Below are 16,922 nucleotides of genomic sequence, written 5' to 3' on the forward strand. Positions count from 1 at the left end.
CAAAAATGAATACCAGATATGGGATTGTTAGTCTAATTCAGCATTTAATCACTCCTTCTAGATCATGGTAAGGTCCTTCCTTAGGAAGAAAAGCTCTAGAAGATGTGGGAAACCATCTGGCCAATTCTGCCCAAACTCTTGCAGCAGGAAGCTCCATTTCATGGTAGCAAATGAGACCCAAGGTACAATGCTGAATTTTTAAAAAATGTAATTCCCATACATTTTTTTTCTTTGCTTCCATTTCATTGACTATTGGGGATCCAGAAGAAAAACAGTGAGCAATCAATGGACTGTTTTTTGCTTTAATGGTGAGAACTGAAACCAACATTGTTCCCCCTGTGTTAAGTGATACTGGGAAGAAACATATTATCCCAGTGGGTCTTTTGGAAGCAGACTAAGAAACGGAGATCAGTGTGCAGAAGATTTATTAGGGTGTGCTCTTGGGATTAACATTTCTGGGTTGCAAGGGAAAGAAGTAAAATTGAGGAGAGAGAGCTTGAACTGTGATAATAGTCCCACTGGAAGTCTAAGCTGACCAAAGGGAGTTCTAAAGCTGGGATGACCCTTCAGAATTGTTCTGAGTTGGGATAGAAGGGGCTCCAACCTCAGCGACTTTATATATCACATTAGTCAGTAGATGCGGGGTGCCTTTGAAAGGGGGCATGGTACAATTATCTATTGCTGCATAACAAACAATCCCAAACTTAGTGGCATAAAACAACAACTGCCATTTGTTATTATTATCTCAATTTTGAGTGTTGACTGGGCTCAGCTCCATGGCTTTTAGTTAGGGTCTCTCATGTCATTGCGGTCAGGTAGTAGATGGAGCTGGAACTGTCTCAAAGGCTTCCTCACATGTCTGGTGTTTGATGATGGCTGTAGCTCAACCTCAGCTCTGGCTGCTAGCTGGAGCATGGCCTCTCCATGTGGTCTGACTTCTTCCTCACAGAGCAGATGTTTCTGAGAGCATTCCAAGAGTAATTGCAGAAGCTGTAAAGCCATTTATGACCTGGCTTCAGAAGTCACACTGCATTGGTTGAGGAAGATATAAATGTCTGCCCAAATTCAAGGGGAGTGGACATAGGTGCTACCTCTTGATGGGACAAATGGCAAGGTCATATTGTAACAAGAACATGTAGGAAGGAAGATACTGTTGTGGCCACTTTAAAAAAATATAATCTGCCATAGGACATGACATTGAGCGAGGCCACTATCATTAAATGAGGCAATCTTTTTAAGGTGTTAGCAACTGAGGGCTTTCTGCCATAGTAACCCCCCAGCAGTCAAAAAATAAGTCCCTTATTCTGGAAGCAAATCCGGGCATTCAGAGCATCCACCATATATATTTTCCTGTCCCAGAACTTTTTTTCTTTTCCAGCTTTATTGAGATGTAGTTAACATGTAACATTGTGTAAGTTTAAAGTGTACGTATATGTTGATTTGATATACTTATATGTTGGGAAATAGTTACCATAGTACCATTAGTTAACAACTCCATCACCTCACATAATTACCATTTCTTTTTTGTGGTAAGGATGTTTAAGATTTATTCTCTTAGCAACTTTCAAGTATATAATACCATATGTTAACTATAATCACCACACCATACATTAGATCTCCAGAACTTGTAACTGGAAGTTTGTACCCTTTGACCAGCATCTCCCTATTCCACCTATCCCCCAGCCCCTGGCAACCACTATTCTATTTTTTGTTTCTATGAGTTTGGGTTTTTTAGGTTTCATATATAAGTAATATTATACATTCCTTGTCTTTCTCTGATTTCTTTCACTTAGCATGATGTCCTCAAGGTCCATCCATGTTGTTGCAAATGGTAAGATATCCTTCTTTCTTATGGCTGAATAATCCATTGTTATATACCCATCTTCTTCATCCATTCATCCATTGACAGACACCTAGATTGTTTCCCTATCTTGGCTATTGTGAATAAGGCTCCAATGAACATGGGATTGCAGGTATCTCTTTGAGATCTTGTTTTCACCTCTTTTGGTTATATACCTAAAGTTGCTGGGTCATATGGTAGCTCTATATTTAACTTTTTAAAAAAGTTTTTATTTAAATTCCAGGTAGTTAACATACAGTGTAATATTATTTGCAGGTGTACAATACAGTGATTCAACACTTCCATACAACACCCAGTGCACATCACAAGTGCACTCCTTAATCCCCATCACCTATTTCACCCCCCCACCTCCCCTCTGGTAATCATCAGTTTATTCTCACTAATTGAGTCTATTTCTTGGTTTGCCCCCCTCTCTCTCTTTTTCCCTTTGCTCATTTGTTTCTTAAATTCCACATATGAGTGAAATTGTATGGTATTTGTCTATATTTAACTTTTTAAGGAACTTCCATACTGATATTCATAGTGGTTACATCAATTTATATTCCACCAACGATGCATGAGGGTTCCCTTTTCTCTACATCTTAGCCAACACTTATTGTCATATTTTAAAATTTTGGTAATAGCCATTCTAACAGGTGTGAGGTGATATCTCACTGTGGTTTTGATTTATATTTCCCTGATGATTAGTGATGCTGAGCACCTTTTCATGTACCTGTTGGCCATCTGTATGTCTTCTTTGGAAAACTATCTATTCAGTTCCTATGCACATTTTTAATTGGATTTTTTTTTTTTTTTACTATTGAGTTCTATGAGTTTCTTTTATATTTTTGATATTAACCCCTTACCATATATATGATTTGCAAATATTTTCTCCCATTCTGTAGGTTGCCTTTTCATTTTGTTGATGGTTTCTTTTCCTGTGCAGAAGCTTTTCAGTTTAATATAGTCTCACCTATGAATTTATGCTTTTTAGCTTGTGCTTTTGGTGTCATATCCAAAAGATTGCTACCAAGACCAAAATCAAGGAGCATCTTCCCTATGTTTTCTTCCAGAAGTTTTACAAGTTCAAGTCTTAAGTTTAAGTCTTTAATCCACCTTGAGTTAATTTTTGTGAGTGGTGTAAGATAAGGGTCCAATTTCATTCTTCTGCATATGATTTTCCACTTTTCCCAACACCATTTACTGAAGTGAATGTCCTTTCCCCCACTGACTATATTCTTGGCTCCCTTGTCAAATATTAGTTGACCATATATGTGAGTGTTTATTTCTGGGCTCTCTATTCTATTCCATTGACCTCTGTGTCTATTTTTGTGCCATAAAAACACAGTATATAAAACAATATACATTCAACGTGTTGTATATTTTCATATGCTTTCATGTTACTAATTATCATTCTTTTATTTCAGCTTGAAGAACTCCTTTTAGCATTTCTTGTAAGGCAAGACTAGTAGTGATGAACTCCCTCAGCTTTGTCTGGGAAAGTCTCTGTCTCTCATTTCTAAAGGACAACTGTGGTGAATAATCTTGGCTGGCTTTTTCTTTTTTTCAGTACCTTGGATATATCATCCCACTGTCTCCCGGCCTATAAAATTTCTGCTGAGAAATCCACTGACAACCTTATGGAGGTTCCCTTGTAAGTTACGAGATTACTTTCTCTTGTTGATTTTAAGAGTCTCTCAGTTTTGGGGGGCACCTGGGTGGCTCAGTTGTTAAGCATCTGCCTTCGGCTCAGGTCATGGTCCCAGGGTCCTGGGATCGAGCCCCACATCAGGCTCCCTGCTCAGCGGGAAGCCTGCTTCTCCCTCTCCCACTCCCCTGGCTTGTGTTCCCCCCTCTCTGGCTATGTCTCTCTCTGTCAAATAAATAAATAAAATATTAAAAAAAAAGATTCTCTCAGTTTTTGATTTTTGACAGTTTAAAATGACGTGTCTTGGAGCAGATCTCTTTAAGCTGAATTTGTTTGGTGACCCATGAGCTTCATGAACTTGGATATCCAAATCTCTCCCCAGATTTGAGAAGTTCTCAGCCATTTTTTCTTTCATTAAACTCCCTTCTTTCTTCTCTCGCTCTTCTTCTGGAACTCCGTTAATTCTCAGATTATTTCTTTTGATGGTATCATACAGAACAAGCAGGCTTTCTTCACTGTTCTTCCTTCTTTGTTCTTTGTTCTCCTCTGACTGGATAATTTTAAAATTCCTGTCTTCTACTTCACAGATTCTTTCTTTGCCTGATGCATTCTGTTATCAATGGTCTGTACTGCATTCTTCATTTCATTCATTATATTCTTCAGCTCCAGAATTTCTATTCAGTTTTTTTTATTTCTATCTCTTTGTTAAACTTGCATTTACTCATGTATTATTTTCTTGATTTCATTGAATTATCTTTGTGTTTTCTTGTAGCTCATTGAGTTTCTTTAAAACAGCATTTTGAATTCTTTATCAGGTAAATCAAGGTCTCCGTGTCTTTGGGATTGGTTACTGAAGGATTATTGTGAGCTAGTGATGATGTCATGTTTCCTTGATCCTTCATTTTCCTTGAAATTTTGTGTTGCTGTCTTCACATTTGAATTAGCAGTCACCTCCTCTAGTCTTTGCTAACTTCCTTCAGGAAAGAAATACCTTCCATCAGCCCTGCTAGGGATTCTGAGGCTTTCGCAGACCTTCTATGGATATACCTGTTCCATGTTTCTTGCTCCCCCTTGTGGCAGAATTCTTAAGCTTGTATGTCTTCTCTTGATCCTGTAGCATACCAGAGCAAGGGCTGACAGTCTTCTTTTTGTTTTCCCAAAGGTGGATTAAAGCTCAAGTTTGTGGTCTCTCCCTGAACCAAGATTTGGGCTGGCACAGGTTTTTATGTGTGCTCACCAGCCATCTGCCAAAGTTTGCTCTCACCATTGCCATTTGGAGCATGAACAGGGAGCTGTCCACAGGGTGTGAGCGTGTGTGGGTAAGGCACAAAAGCACTGGGGGTTGGGGTGGTGTACCCATGAGACGGTTGGGAAAATCTGTGGGTGAGGTGTCCCTAGTGGTTTGTGTGCAGGCTTCTTGATGGAGTCTATGACATGGTTAGTAGGATCTGCATTCCTTTAATGCCCTCTGAGAGTCCTATCTGTCACTCTTCCAGTCTCTTCTTGCTCCCCAAGTCAAACAGCTCATGATTCAGTGATAAATGATAAGTCGAGTAAGAGAGAAATGGGCCTTTCTGGCAGCAACCCACAAAGTTAGGAAAGCTGAGTGCTCACTCACACACTCTCACTTTCTCCCATGTAAGAAATCACAGTCAAGAGGATCTCTCTTGGCCTTAAGCTGTGCCACTTTGGGGGACTCAAGCTGTTCTTGCCCTCTCCAGTGTGTCCACATTCATATGTATGTGTGTGTGTGTGTGTGTGTTTTCCTGTAATACTGGAACTTCTCTACTGGAAACCTGAACTTCTACAAAGGCCCTCCTATCCATAGGTGATTGTCTGTGATGTGTTTTCCAGGGGTTCCCAGACTGTAGCCATGAGGGGCCAGAGTTGTTTCACAGGCCACTATGGGGCCCAAAGCCAGAACTGAGGTCTGTATGCCTGTTACCTGATGCACAGTTGGGTGAGATGCCCCTCAGTTTCCTTGGCGAATGGTGCTGCTCCCACAGTTCCCCACAAAGGTACTTTTGTCTGCAGATGGATGTCTAATTGCTGTTGTTAAGAGGAGGTAGAAATACGATGGACTAATGTCTTATTAAGCTGTCCCTGTGTTCAAAAGTTTGGGGACTATGCATACATTTTTATCGTCCCTATATTTAATAATGCTGACAATAAGAATAAAAATACCTTAGCTACTTGTTCCAGGAAATGCTTTCTCCTGAAAGAAAAGACTTTGAACCAGTTACAGTAGCTTGATCATCAAAACTCCCTTCAAGACCCTTGCTTCACTGGGCCCACCAATCCAATTAAACACTGCCCAGTCCCAGATAATTCCCTGCCTTGCATAGCCTGACTCAAAATCATCCAACTTAGGCCCTAAATCCCTATAAATATCATCCCTGAATTTACCCATTATGAGATACTACTAAAGTTCTTTTAAATTGATATTCTTACTTAGCTTTACTTGATCAACTGGTTATTCTGGTGGCCTTTTAGGGAAGCTGACAACTAAGAAGGAGAAAGTGTATACTCTGAAGAACCTTGTTCTACAGTGAGTTGACAAAATGAGAATGTTGTCATTTCAGAGAAAGCTGAGCTATTTATTAGTTTATCCACTGACAGCATGGAAAATCAAATTCCTCCAACGGAATCATAAATTTCAGGATTCAAAAAGACTTGAAATTTATCTAGTCCAATCCATCTGCTTGATACAGATGGAGAAGAAGCTCAAATCTGGGCTCAAATTAGAGTAAATTTTAGAGACTCCTTCAGTGCAACCAAGGGTTTTGGGATTCCTCTCTATTCCCTTATCTCCCCACTTCATTCTCTTCCTTTCCCTAGCCTTGGCATACCTTGTCCCTGTTCTTCCTCTTTGCAGATGACTAGAGAAAGTATCAGTCCTCCATCATGTTTTGGTGGAGGGTATCTGTGTTGCTACAGGGTTTCAGGGCTGGGTGTTTTCAACATATTTTTTAAAAACCTCCCATTCCAGGAAGCTAACATGTGGTCTCTATTATTTGAAAGGTCTCATTAAAATATAATATTGTCATGTCCACACCCCTAGTTTTGAAGCTGAAGGGAAATGAGGGTTAAATTTTTGGGGTATAATCTCATAGATAATGGAAAAAACTTTCTAGCAGTGTAGGCCTTCCTATCCATTTCTCCCTGATAATTCTAGAAGGACTGAGGGAAAAAAGTATTTTATCTTATCTTTACTAGAAAAATAACTAGGTGGGAAGGTTCTGGATTAGAGGTTTTTTCAAACATCTGTCTTTTAGCTAATCTATCCTTCATAAAAATGTGATTACCAGATCCTTAGTATATGTTAATTACTTGAAATGTCAGTGACTTGAAATGAAAAATATATTTGATAGTAATTTTAGTAACAACTGACAAGTTGTTATTCACATATTAGTGAGGAAAAAATCTATGTATGCACATGTGACAAAGATTATTGGAAATATTTTTATAAATAAAAGTGAAAAGAAGTTGCACATGGCTCTGAAGAGTTTCCCACTGGACTCTTACTGTGTGAAGATCAAGTGTTATACAGAGCTGATGACCTTTCATGAGTCTCAGGATTTCTTCCTTTTCTTTTTTTCCCCCCCTGTTGACTACTTGCTTCTCCCACATCACAGGTAATTAACAACAGATGATTTCTTGTATAGCTTTTATTTTTATGTTGGTTTAAGTATTGCTATATCCCATATTATTTTCAACTGTAGAGTTTAACAATCCACCCCTGGACAGTTTTTACATGTTAATAAGTCTGTATATGCATATGTGATGGTTGGAGCATGTCTTTGTAGTAACACAATGCACTCTTTATGATACTGCACTGAGTTCAGATTTTTTTTCTAAACTGCAACAAAATGTGAACTTTCTAAATTCATGTTAGAAATACAGATACAGTCCACAGACCTTTCTTTTTAACAGGACCCACACATAGACACAGCCTATGGACATTCCTTTTTAATGGAATGAGACACCAACTACACCAACTACACCACACAAACTACAAACTACACCAACACTGTGTTCCTGAGTTTTCTTTATCTTGTAAAAAAATAATTTGTGTTTCACATGGAAAAAAATATTAGACTTCCAGGTATTTTTTTTTTGTTAGTCTACTCTCAACACATTAAAGGATGAGATGATTTATAAAAACACAGATGATGTGAGAAGGGAAAAGTAAGAGCTCTAAATACATTTTGCACATGATTCTACACAGTTTAAAGACACATTACATATTCAGCTCTGAGGTCCTCAAAGTAAAAATTTTTGCCATTTTACTCAACTCTAATACTAAGTGATCAATTTTAAGAAAATATTCAAAGACCGTGCATAAAAAATATTCAAATTTTCTACTCATAATTGTTTAATATACATTAGCAAAAAAGTTTATTATTTTCCTTATGGACGTTCATTAAAAATCCTGTCAGAATCATGAGCACCCGTGTGAAGTACAATTACATTTGTTCCCCTCCTCCTCCTTTCCACAAACATCTCCAGTCTCTCAGTATTTATATATGAATTCTAAAACACTGACAATAAAGCAATCTTCCCTCTTATGACTTCGGCAAGTGACTCCAAATCAAAAGAAATATTACCTATAACGTTAAATTTATTTTTAAATGTATCTGTTCCACAAGACTCTGATTTAAAAACTGCATAGTGATCAAATATGTTATTGCTCTGTATTTGGGCTTAAGAAAGTGTATCAGAAACATCTCTCAGTAAATAAAGGATTTTAAAATAGAATGTGCATGGTCATGCAATCTTACATGTCTGGAGAAAAACTTCTTAAGTAATTTAATGCAGAACCAACTGTAGAAATTTCAAATAACTATTCTCAAATATGAGGAACATTATCATGGCATCCTTTCTTTTTTGTCCTCTGTTGACTTCTCTGCCTCTTACCACCCTTGCCCCAAACCATAATTGTGATTATCCTTAGAAGACCAGAATAGACTTTTATTTTCTTCAGGAGCTACACAGTTCTCCTGGGTAAACAGGAGGATGCGAGTGTACTGGCTGTGAAACCAGACTACCAAGGATAGATTCCAAGTGCCATCACTTAGCAAGTTACTTTTCCTGTGCCTCAGTTTACTTATCTTAAAATAGAGATATAGATATATGTATATATACATATATATTTTTCTATCCAGAGTTGTGTCCACTTCCATTTGGAGACCATGGTATTAGATCCCTTTGGGGTTCATCCGAGGCCCCAGTGAGGGCTGGGCCAGCATGGGTTATGCAGAAGGGGTAGGGGAATAGAAGTGTACAGAACTCTGGGCCCCTCACCCCTGCTGCAATGAAAGAGCTCCAATTTCATTTATATTACATTTTACATATTAACCCTTCTAACAAATTTTCTTTGGAACAAAGAATTACACAGCTAAAACATGTTTGAAACTTTCCTCTGGAGAAACCTAGAAGCCCATGATCCACAGTCTGACGAATGCTTAAAACTGAACCCTGAACAGTTAACAGTCTTTTACTAAAGAGCTACATATGCCAGTTCCTGGGCTTTATGTTTTTTAAAACTTTTCTTGCATGCAAAATCACAGCCTTAGACCTAAAAGAGAAAATACTTTAGCCAAACATGCTATGAAAGTTTTGAATATAATTAAATGCTAAGTAAAAAACATTGGTTAAAAAATGCACTAAACTTTTTTCTTGACTGTGACATTTAGTAAAAAGTTTTGAACATTTTAGAAAAAGATAACATTAAAGCAAAGCTTAAAAAGGATATGGTTCTTGCGATATTTCAGTAAGTTTAATCTTGGTTTGTCTAGGGGCTTTGGAAATACCAGCTAACTCATGCATCTTAAGGTAATATAAAATCAGTGGACTCTGACCTCCAAAATTGAAGAGCACACGGTTAAATTCTGGACCAGTGCTAATATAATGGGACTGTAAAGGGAAGAAAAAAATCAAGTCAATTATTACTTTTATGTGTTTTTAAAGAACTGTAAATAAATATAACTTCATTGTAACTATAAATAAAGTTACTATTTGGTATACTAAAATAAATTAAAAGAAACTCTGTAAAGCATCTTTTTTAAAAAAGATTATTATTTATTTTAGAGAAAGAGTGAGTGAGCACAGGCGGGAGGGGCAGAGAGAGAGAGGGAGAGGGAATCCCAAGCAGGCTCCCTGTTGAGTGGGGATCCCCATGCGGGGCTCCATCTCAGGACCCTGTGATCCTGACCTGAGCCGAAATCAGTCAGACGCTTAACTGACTATGCCACCCAGGCACTCCAAGCATCTTCTTAAATAAAGAAATTTACTATAGTGTGAATCTATGAGTTCACGCAGTAAGACCCTTCTAGCCTTCTTATTTATCAGCTTGATAAAGGTTAATAGAGATTATTCTGTCTGAAGAACAGAAATAAAAAAGAAAGAAGAAAATGAACAGAACTCCAGAAAAAGGGACAGGAAAAAATGTGAAGAAAAACATGACCAAAACCTCCAAACATTTGTGGAAAACATATTCAAGAAGCTTAACTCCAAGTAGGAAAAATACTCACCTAGACACATCATACTCAAAGTGTTGAAAGACCAAAACAAAAAGAAAAATCTCAAAAGCAGTAAGAGAAAAACAACATATAAGGGAACCCCAATAAGATTAAAAGCTGAATTTTTATCAGAACAAAGGAAGCCAGAAGGCAGGTGGATAATGTAACCAAAGTGCTGATGGAAAAAACTGTTGACCGTGAATTCTCTGTCAGGGAAAGTGACCATAAATATAATTGCTTATTACTGGCTTCTTGTGGGATACAAGGTCAGTATAGCAACTACATATATTATGTCTTTCCTCCAGTTTTGTAATGCATAGATGAGAGATTTATTATTTCCACTTCCTGTGAGGAAGCGAGATTTTATTCTCATTTGCTTTTACTAATACATAAAAGTTCTCTTGTGTTTCTTTTGCTTAGGGTCACTTTTTCATTGCTTTCCTTCAGAGATGCTCCATAATTATTTTGAACAGTAGGACTATCATAATCAAAAGCAATTCTTTGATGGTGAAAACTCAATGTCAAAATCAGACATATTTCCTATTACATAAATAATTTACTCCATCTCAATCTCCCATGAAAATTCACATTAGGTTATATCTAGCCTGATCTTTTTTAAAAATTTCTTATTTAAATTCAATTTAATTAACATATACTGTATTATTAGTTTCAGAGGTAGAATTTAGTTATTCATCAGTTGCATACAACACCCAGTGCTCATTATATCACATGCCCTCCTAACGCCCATCACCTAGTTATCCCATCACCCCACCCACTTACCGTCCAGCAACCCTCAGTTTATTTCCTATAGTTAAGAGTCTTATGATTTGCCTTCCTCTCTGTTTTCCTCTTATTTTATTTTTCCTTCTCTTTCCCTATGTTCATATGTTTTGTCTCTTAAATTCCACATATGACATCAGATGATAATTGTCTTTCTCTGACTGACTTATTTCACTTAGCATAATACACTCTAGCTCCATCCACGTTGTTGCAAATGGCAAGATTTCATTCTTTTTGATGGCTGAGTAATCTTTAAATTGCATGCAAAATCAGACCAAGCTTTGTCTAGATTAAAAAGAAATACTGCCTGTCTGGAAAGATGTTTTATGACCCTTTTCCTGGCTTCTGCCTTGGATATTGTAAGATAGAACCTAGATCTTACTGAAATTCTAGAAATAGACATTTGTGTTATTTTTCTGCAGTTATCCATTTTTAAAATAGGAAAACCACAGCTAATACCTGCTTCTTCCTTGCTAATGGCCCCTGATTTTTTAAGGGTAGTTCAACCTGACAAAAGCAGAACTAGGTATCAAATGCATATCCAGTGTTTTGTGGAGCCTTAGCCATTTTCTTAGATACTTTAAAGTGGAAGGTTTGAAGTTGCCCAAAGAACTCTTGCTAGAGATACTCCAAATAGCCAAAACAATTAGCAGAAGCTCCATTACTTCATCTATCCCACAAAAGACAATGGCAGAAAATTATCAGAAAACTTTAAGGTTCCATCAAACAAGACTTTTATAGTCAAGAGTCAACCTAGTACTAAATTGGAGAACCAAGCAATCCTATAAACTTTGGAAGTGTTACAAGAGAAGAGCTAGAAAGTCCAAGGGATGATTTTGGTGTTTAATTTTTTTGGTTAATTTATTAAAGGATAATTGCTGATGATGACTAGAAAGCTAAACTTCCATTTTTGAGGTTTGCCTGTGCACCTTGCCAATGTTCATAATGGCATTGAGAAGCCACAGGCCCCCATTCAACATCTGGACAACACTTATGCTTAGAAAATTCTTTATGATGAACGGAAAACTGTCTCCCTATAGCTTTCACTTATGGCTAAACAAAAACTTTTTGGTTTGTACTGGTAAAAAAAATTTTGAGCCACACAGAAAAAGCCTAATCCTGCTTTCCTACAGTAGCTCTCTACATACTTGAGAACAGTTATTATGGCCACCAGAGTCTTTTTTTTTTTCTAGTGGAAATACCTTTAAATATTTTGATGATTGCTGAAAAAAATATGGTTTCAAAGCCCTTCATCATCCTGATTATTTTCTATTCAGACCACTTTCATTTGTCTACACCCTTTCACAACGTGGAGCTCCAAAATGAACATAATACACAATTGTTTAATCAGCATAGAGTAGATCCCACACGTCTGTTTAAATAGCTCAAGAATGCAGTAGATTTGGGGGTCAACAACATTCTCTGTTGATACATACAGAGCTTACTTTAAAAGACAATTTCTAAATCTTTTCAGATGCCTCTATCCCATGGCTTTATTATCCTATACTTATGCAGCTATAATTTTGGACCTTTATGCTTTTTCCATAATAAAACTTTATCTCTAAGATACTTGATGCCCAATACTCGACTGTTGTAAACTTTTGGTCATCCAATGTGTTTGTAGTTTTTCCAAGGTTTATGGCATCTACATATCTAATAAAAATGGCAACCATATTTTTATCCAAGTTGTTGATAAAATAATCTACATAGGACAGGGCCAATGATGCAGTGATGTGGTGCATTACCAAAGGTGTATCTGCAATTTGCTTTCCATCTTTTAACAGCGTCATCTGAAAAAGGTTGTTCAGTCAGTTATAAATCCACCCGTCCATATTTCTTCAATTTGTAAACAAGGTACAAAGAGCCATTTTTAGTGATTGCTGAAGATCACATATACAATTTCTATTACATTTCCTGATTTCTAAATGCAGCAATATTGTACGTGTCCCCCACCCCCAATGGTGTGATAGCATCATTGATCCCAAATTGACTCCTAGAGATCACCAGTTTCTATTTTAAGGACTTACAAACCATTCTTGGCAGCACTGTAAGCTATATAAAATATATATATAAAATATATATATATAACACTATAAGCACTGTTCTATATATCTGGATTATTAAAGATCAGGAAATATATGAATACTGACTTCAGAAAGTGGTTTTTAAATAGGCATAACATAAAATTTATGGTCAGACTGGACCAGACAATTCAGACAATATTTTAGCAATAAAGACTGCAACAAATTTAAAACCGAGTTGTCTAACAAGAGATCAAATTCAGAATACCAAGCCAGTAAACTCATCAAATCTTGGCTAAAGCAACACAAAATGGAAAAGTCCATAAGGATCTCTATTAGGGAGGCACTATCAGAAACATGGAAAAACTAAGCAACCAAGACTTGTCAGTAATAGTATCTACATATGGCCAGTTGTCCCAGGATCATGGTTTAAGAGGTAGGGACAGGTCAGCCATTGCTGAAAACTCCTACGAAGTTTTCCCTGCAACCCTGACTAGAACTTATTGAGATCAGAGCCATGTTTGTGTATCAACCCAAGGACAAGCAGTGCCAGAAGTTGAGAAAAGATGAATGGTATGGTTTATCTTTTTAGTTTAGAGATGAGGATATTTTCAAAAAACAGTAAGACTTTTTAACATTAAGATTATCCTCTCCAATAAATCACTTTTGATCATTAAATTTTTCTAAGACATATGTCAGAATGTAATAATGAACACTGCCTGTATGAAGCTGTTCAACTAATTATAAAGCAAATTAAAGAAGTAAGAACATTTTTAATAAATACTGTGCTCCAAACCTTTGTTGTTGGTCTTGATACACTTGATTCTTCCTTGAATGTGGGCATTGTATATGCTCTTGGGTTCTTTAAAATTTTTGTCATATTGAAGTCTATAGCTAAAAGAGAAAACAAAATATTTTCTTAAATTCTGGCTTTTTTTTCCTTTACAGAAAGGCATAATGCTTTTTTCTTTTAGCAATGTACTCTAAACATGGAAAGAACCAAAAATAGATGAGATAGAGGTTAAGATATTGTTATAGCTTGCCTCAGTTAGAGGAAATAAATATACCATCTCATTTTTACTTAACAAGGCTTTAGAATTGATAGAACTCATTTACTTATAGTATATCATATTACTGTCACAAACATTCTGTGAGCCAAGCCAGATTTTCCACAATTTACAGGTGATATAACTAAGTGTAGGAAATTGTATGACTCTAAGCTATATCTCTAAGGTATCATTTAAGACACAGGCCTAGGTCTTTTGCTTCAGAGCCCAGAGCTTTGTCCATGACCCTCTAGTTTAATGCAATAGGAGGGTTGGGCCTCTACATGTTAGGGTCCACCTTTTCCATACACTGGCAACAAACCCAAATAAGGAAAGACTTGGTAAGTTTTCCCTGCAAGCAGCATGAATATACATGAAGGTAACCTTACCATGTCTTAAAGAAGAGGAGAATTGTATGGTTTAATTGGTATCTCAATCCGCCTAAAAAAACAAGCTAGTTATTAAGCATACCTTAATACAGAGCAGAGAAAACAGGTAATCTGAGGTTTGTACTAGATTGTGGCACTGATTATTATTATCAGGTACCAGGTAGACTAATTGGATCTACAGGTTGTAATGTTGATGATAAAGCTCTGAAGAGTTAAGGAAAGTCACTCAGATTGATTTTTGACACTAGACATTCAAAGGTATTAGATAAAAGTCTGAAATGTTAGAGGCAAGTAGAGATTTATCTCTGACAAAGGAAAGAATTGGTTAGGAACCTGAATTTTAAAATTTTGAGTGGAACCAAGGTTATATTAAGTTGAAGTTAGAATGGGCAAGAAAGGTAATAAACCATACGATTTATTTTCTTTAAAACATGCTCAAAAACAATCTCTTATAGAGGGGCATCTGGCAATATCTACAAAAATACAGACATATTTTCTCTTTGACCCAGCAATCCCTCTTCTGAGACTATATCCTATACAATCTCCTATGTAAGTATGAGAGAACACAAGTACAAGGGTATTGGTTGTGGCATAACTTACAAAATTTAGGGATTATAAATAACCCATGTATTTAATAGTAGTCAAGTACTAGTTAAAAAAAGGCACCCCATTTGATGGAAAACTATGCAGCTATAAGAAGAAATGAGGAAGATCCCTATACTGATTTGAAGAGGTCTACAGGTCATATCATTAAGTGATGAAAGCAAGGTACAGGACAGCATATATAATTTGATTGAATATATACAGTGTGCTAACTTTAGTACAAGAATATATTGTATTTGCCTTCATTTGTATAAAGAAACACTGGCAAGATAAGTAAAAAACCAACAAAAATATTCTCTGGGAGGAATAATTAAAAAAATAAAACTTGCTCAATTTTGAATCATTCTTAAATACATATTTAGGTAATATTACTTAATTTCTGGTCTCTATGAAGAGACATAATATTAAGAGGACCTCTACTTCATGTCCATTGTATCTACAGAAAAACCCTTACTTTTCAGAATATTTAACCCTGGTTGTAAAATCAGTCAATAGAAGGTCATATACATTAATATCAGGCGAAAATCCCCAGCTGGGAGTAATGGCAAAAGACAAAAAAGTAAGAGATACATGAAAAACACAAAGCAAGGAAATTTTAGGAGTAAAAGTTTCAAAGAAAAAATTTGCAAAAAAAATCCTACAAAAAAGAAAAACCCCACCCAGATATGAAAAGAGTAATAGTAATCTTAAAATGACTATATTTATTAGCTTTTTTCTCCTATAGTCCCCTAATCCATAATTTATTTTAGGTGAGAATATCAATTTTCCCCTGATTACAGTTTTCCTATATCCTCTGTTCTCATATCCCTAAAAGCTTGAGAACAAGATCATCTGAAAAACCAAAAGTGATTCTATTTGATAAAACCATAAGAAAATATGTCTCAGGGTACCTCGGCGGCTCAGTTGCTTCAGTGTCTGACTCCTGATTTCAGCTCAGGTCATGATCTCAGGATTGTGAGGTGGAGCCCATGTTGGTTGGGCTCCATGCTGGGCGTGGAGCCTGCTTAAGATTCTCTCTCTCCCTCTCCCTCTGCAGCCCCCACTCTCTTTCTCTCTCTGTCTCTCTCAAAAAAATCTCAGCTGTTCTTATTAGGCTTCAGAAATTTCACTAGTGACAAAATATTCTACTCTTACTCTACCTACGTTGGAAAAAATTCATTTCCATAATTATCCCCTTTTTATTTTAGGGATTTTTTTTTTTAAGATTTATTTATTTGAGAGATGGAGAGAGAGAAAGAGAGGAGCACACACAAGTAGGGGGAGGGGAAGAGGGAGAGAATCTCCAAACAGACTCCCTGCTGAGCACAGAGCCTGACACAGGGCTCTATCTCACAACCCATGAGATCACAACCTGAGCCAAAACCAAGAGTTGGACAGTTAACCGACTGAGTCTTCCAGGTGCCCCTATTTTAGGGATGTTTAAAAGGGAGACACTTATGCAAGTAACTATGGTTATCTCTATCCACTTTTGTAGTTTCCACTAATAGTCTTTCTGAGATGCAAATAACTCATATATCTCGGCAAAATTAAACTTCATACAGGCCATATGTATTAATATAATTATTGAATACACTATAGAAACAAAAGAAGTGTTACTCAGAGACTCATTTCAGAATATATCTAACTTAAATTAGAATTACTCTTAGAAAGAGACTTTTATCTAGTATTGAAGGGGAAACAAAGGAAAGAGAAAACACAGGTAGTCATTCTGCAAAATATATGTGATCTGAGCAAATAAGAAGTAAAACACAATTTTGTTTCAGTAATACAGGAAAATGATACAATTATTTTGAAGAAAGTATTGCATACCCATGAATATGTTCTGTCTTATTGCATATATTTTCTTATCATGCTTCCCAGATTTTTTCAGATCCCTATACATATACTTCCCCAAGTCCTTTCAATCTTAGCATTTGCAGACCCAATGATAGGTTTGTTTACATATTAGACCTCAAAGAAGTTACATCTGTCTACATAGCTATATGTAGAACCATTCTCCCACGTCTCTATATGCAATTTGTTTTAAATTAGCAAAATGAAGCATTAAGGACTTCTTCACAATGCTCTAAGGTAC

The 16,922-nt window shown here is 36.5% G+C and overlaps 1 protein-coding gene across 1 annotated transcript in view; it reads right to left on the minus strand.

Annotated features, from left to right (window-relative positions):
* The window catches only part of FAM227B (family with sequence similarity 227 member B), a 210,121-nt gene that overhangs the window by 20,611 nt on the left and 172,588 nt on the right, over nucleotides 1–16,922 (minus strand). Inside the window, exons 11-12 of the mRNA XM_034994680.1 lie at nucleotides 13,607–13,704; nucleotides 9,242–9,404 (exon numbers count right to left, since the gene is read on the minus strand). Coding sequence (XP_034850571.1) covers nucleotides 9,242–9,404; nucleotides 13,607–13,704 — 261 coding nt within the window. The remainder of the gene's footprint in view (nucleotides 1–9,241; nucleotides 9,405–13,606; nucleotides 13,705–16,922) is intronic.

Source organism: Mirounga leonina, unplaced genomic scaffold (assembly GCF_011800145.1).
Source record: "Mirounga leonina isolate KUSES-001 unplaced genomic scaffold, KU_Mleo_1.0 Mir_91, whole genome shotgun sequence".
Lineage (NCBI taxonomy): Eukaryota > Metazoa > Chordata > Mammalia > Carnivora > Phocidae > Mirounga > Mirounga leonina.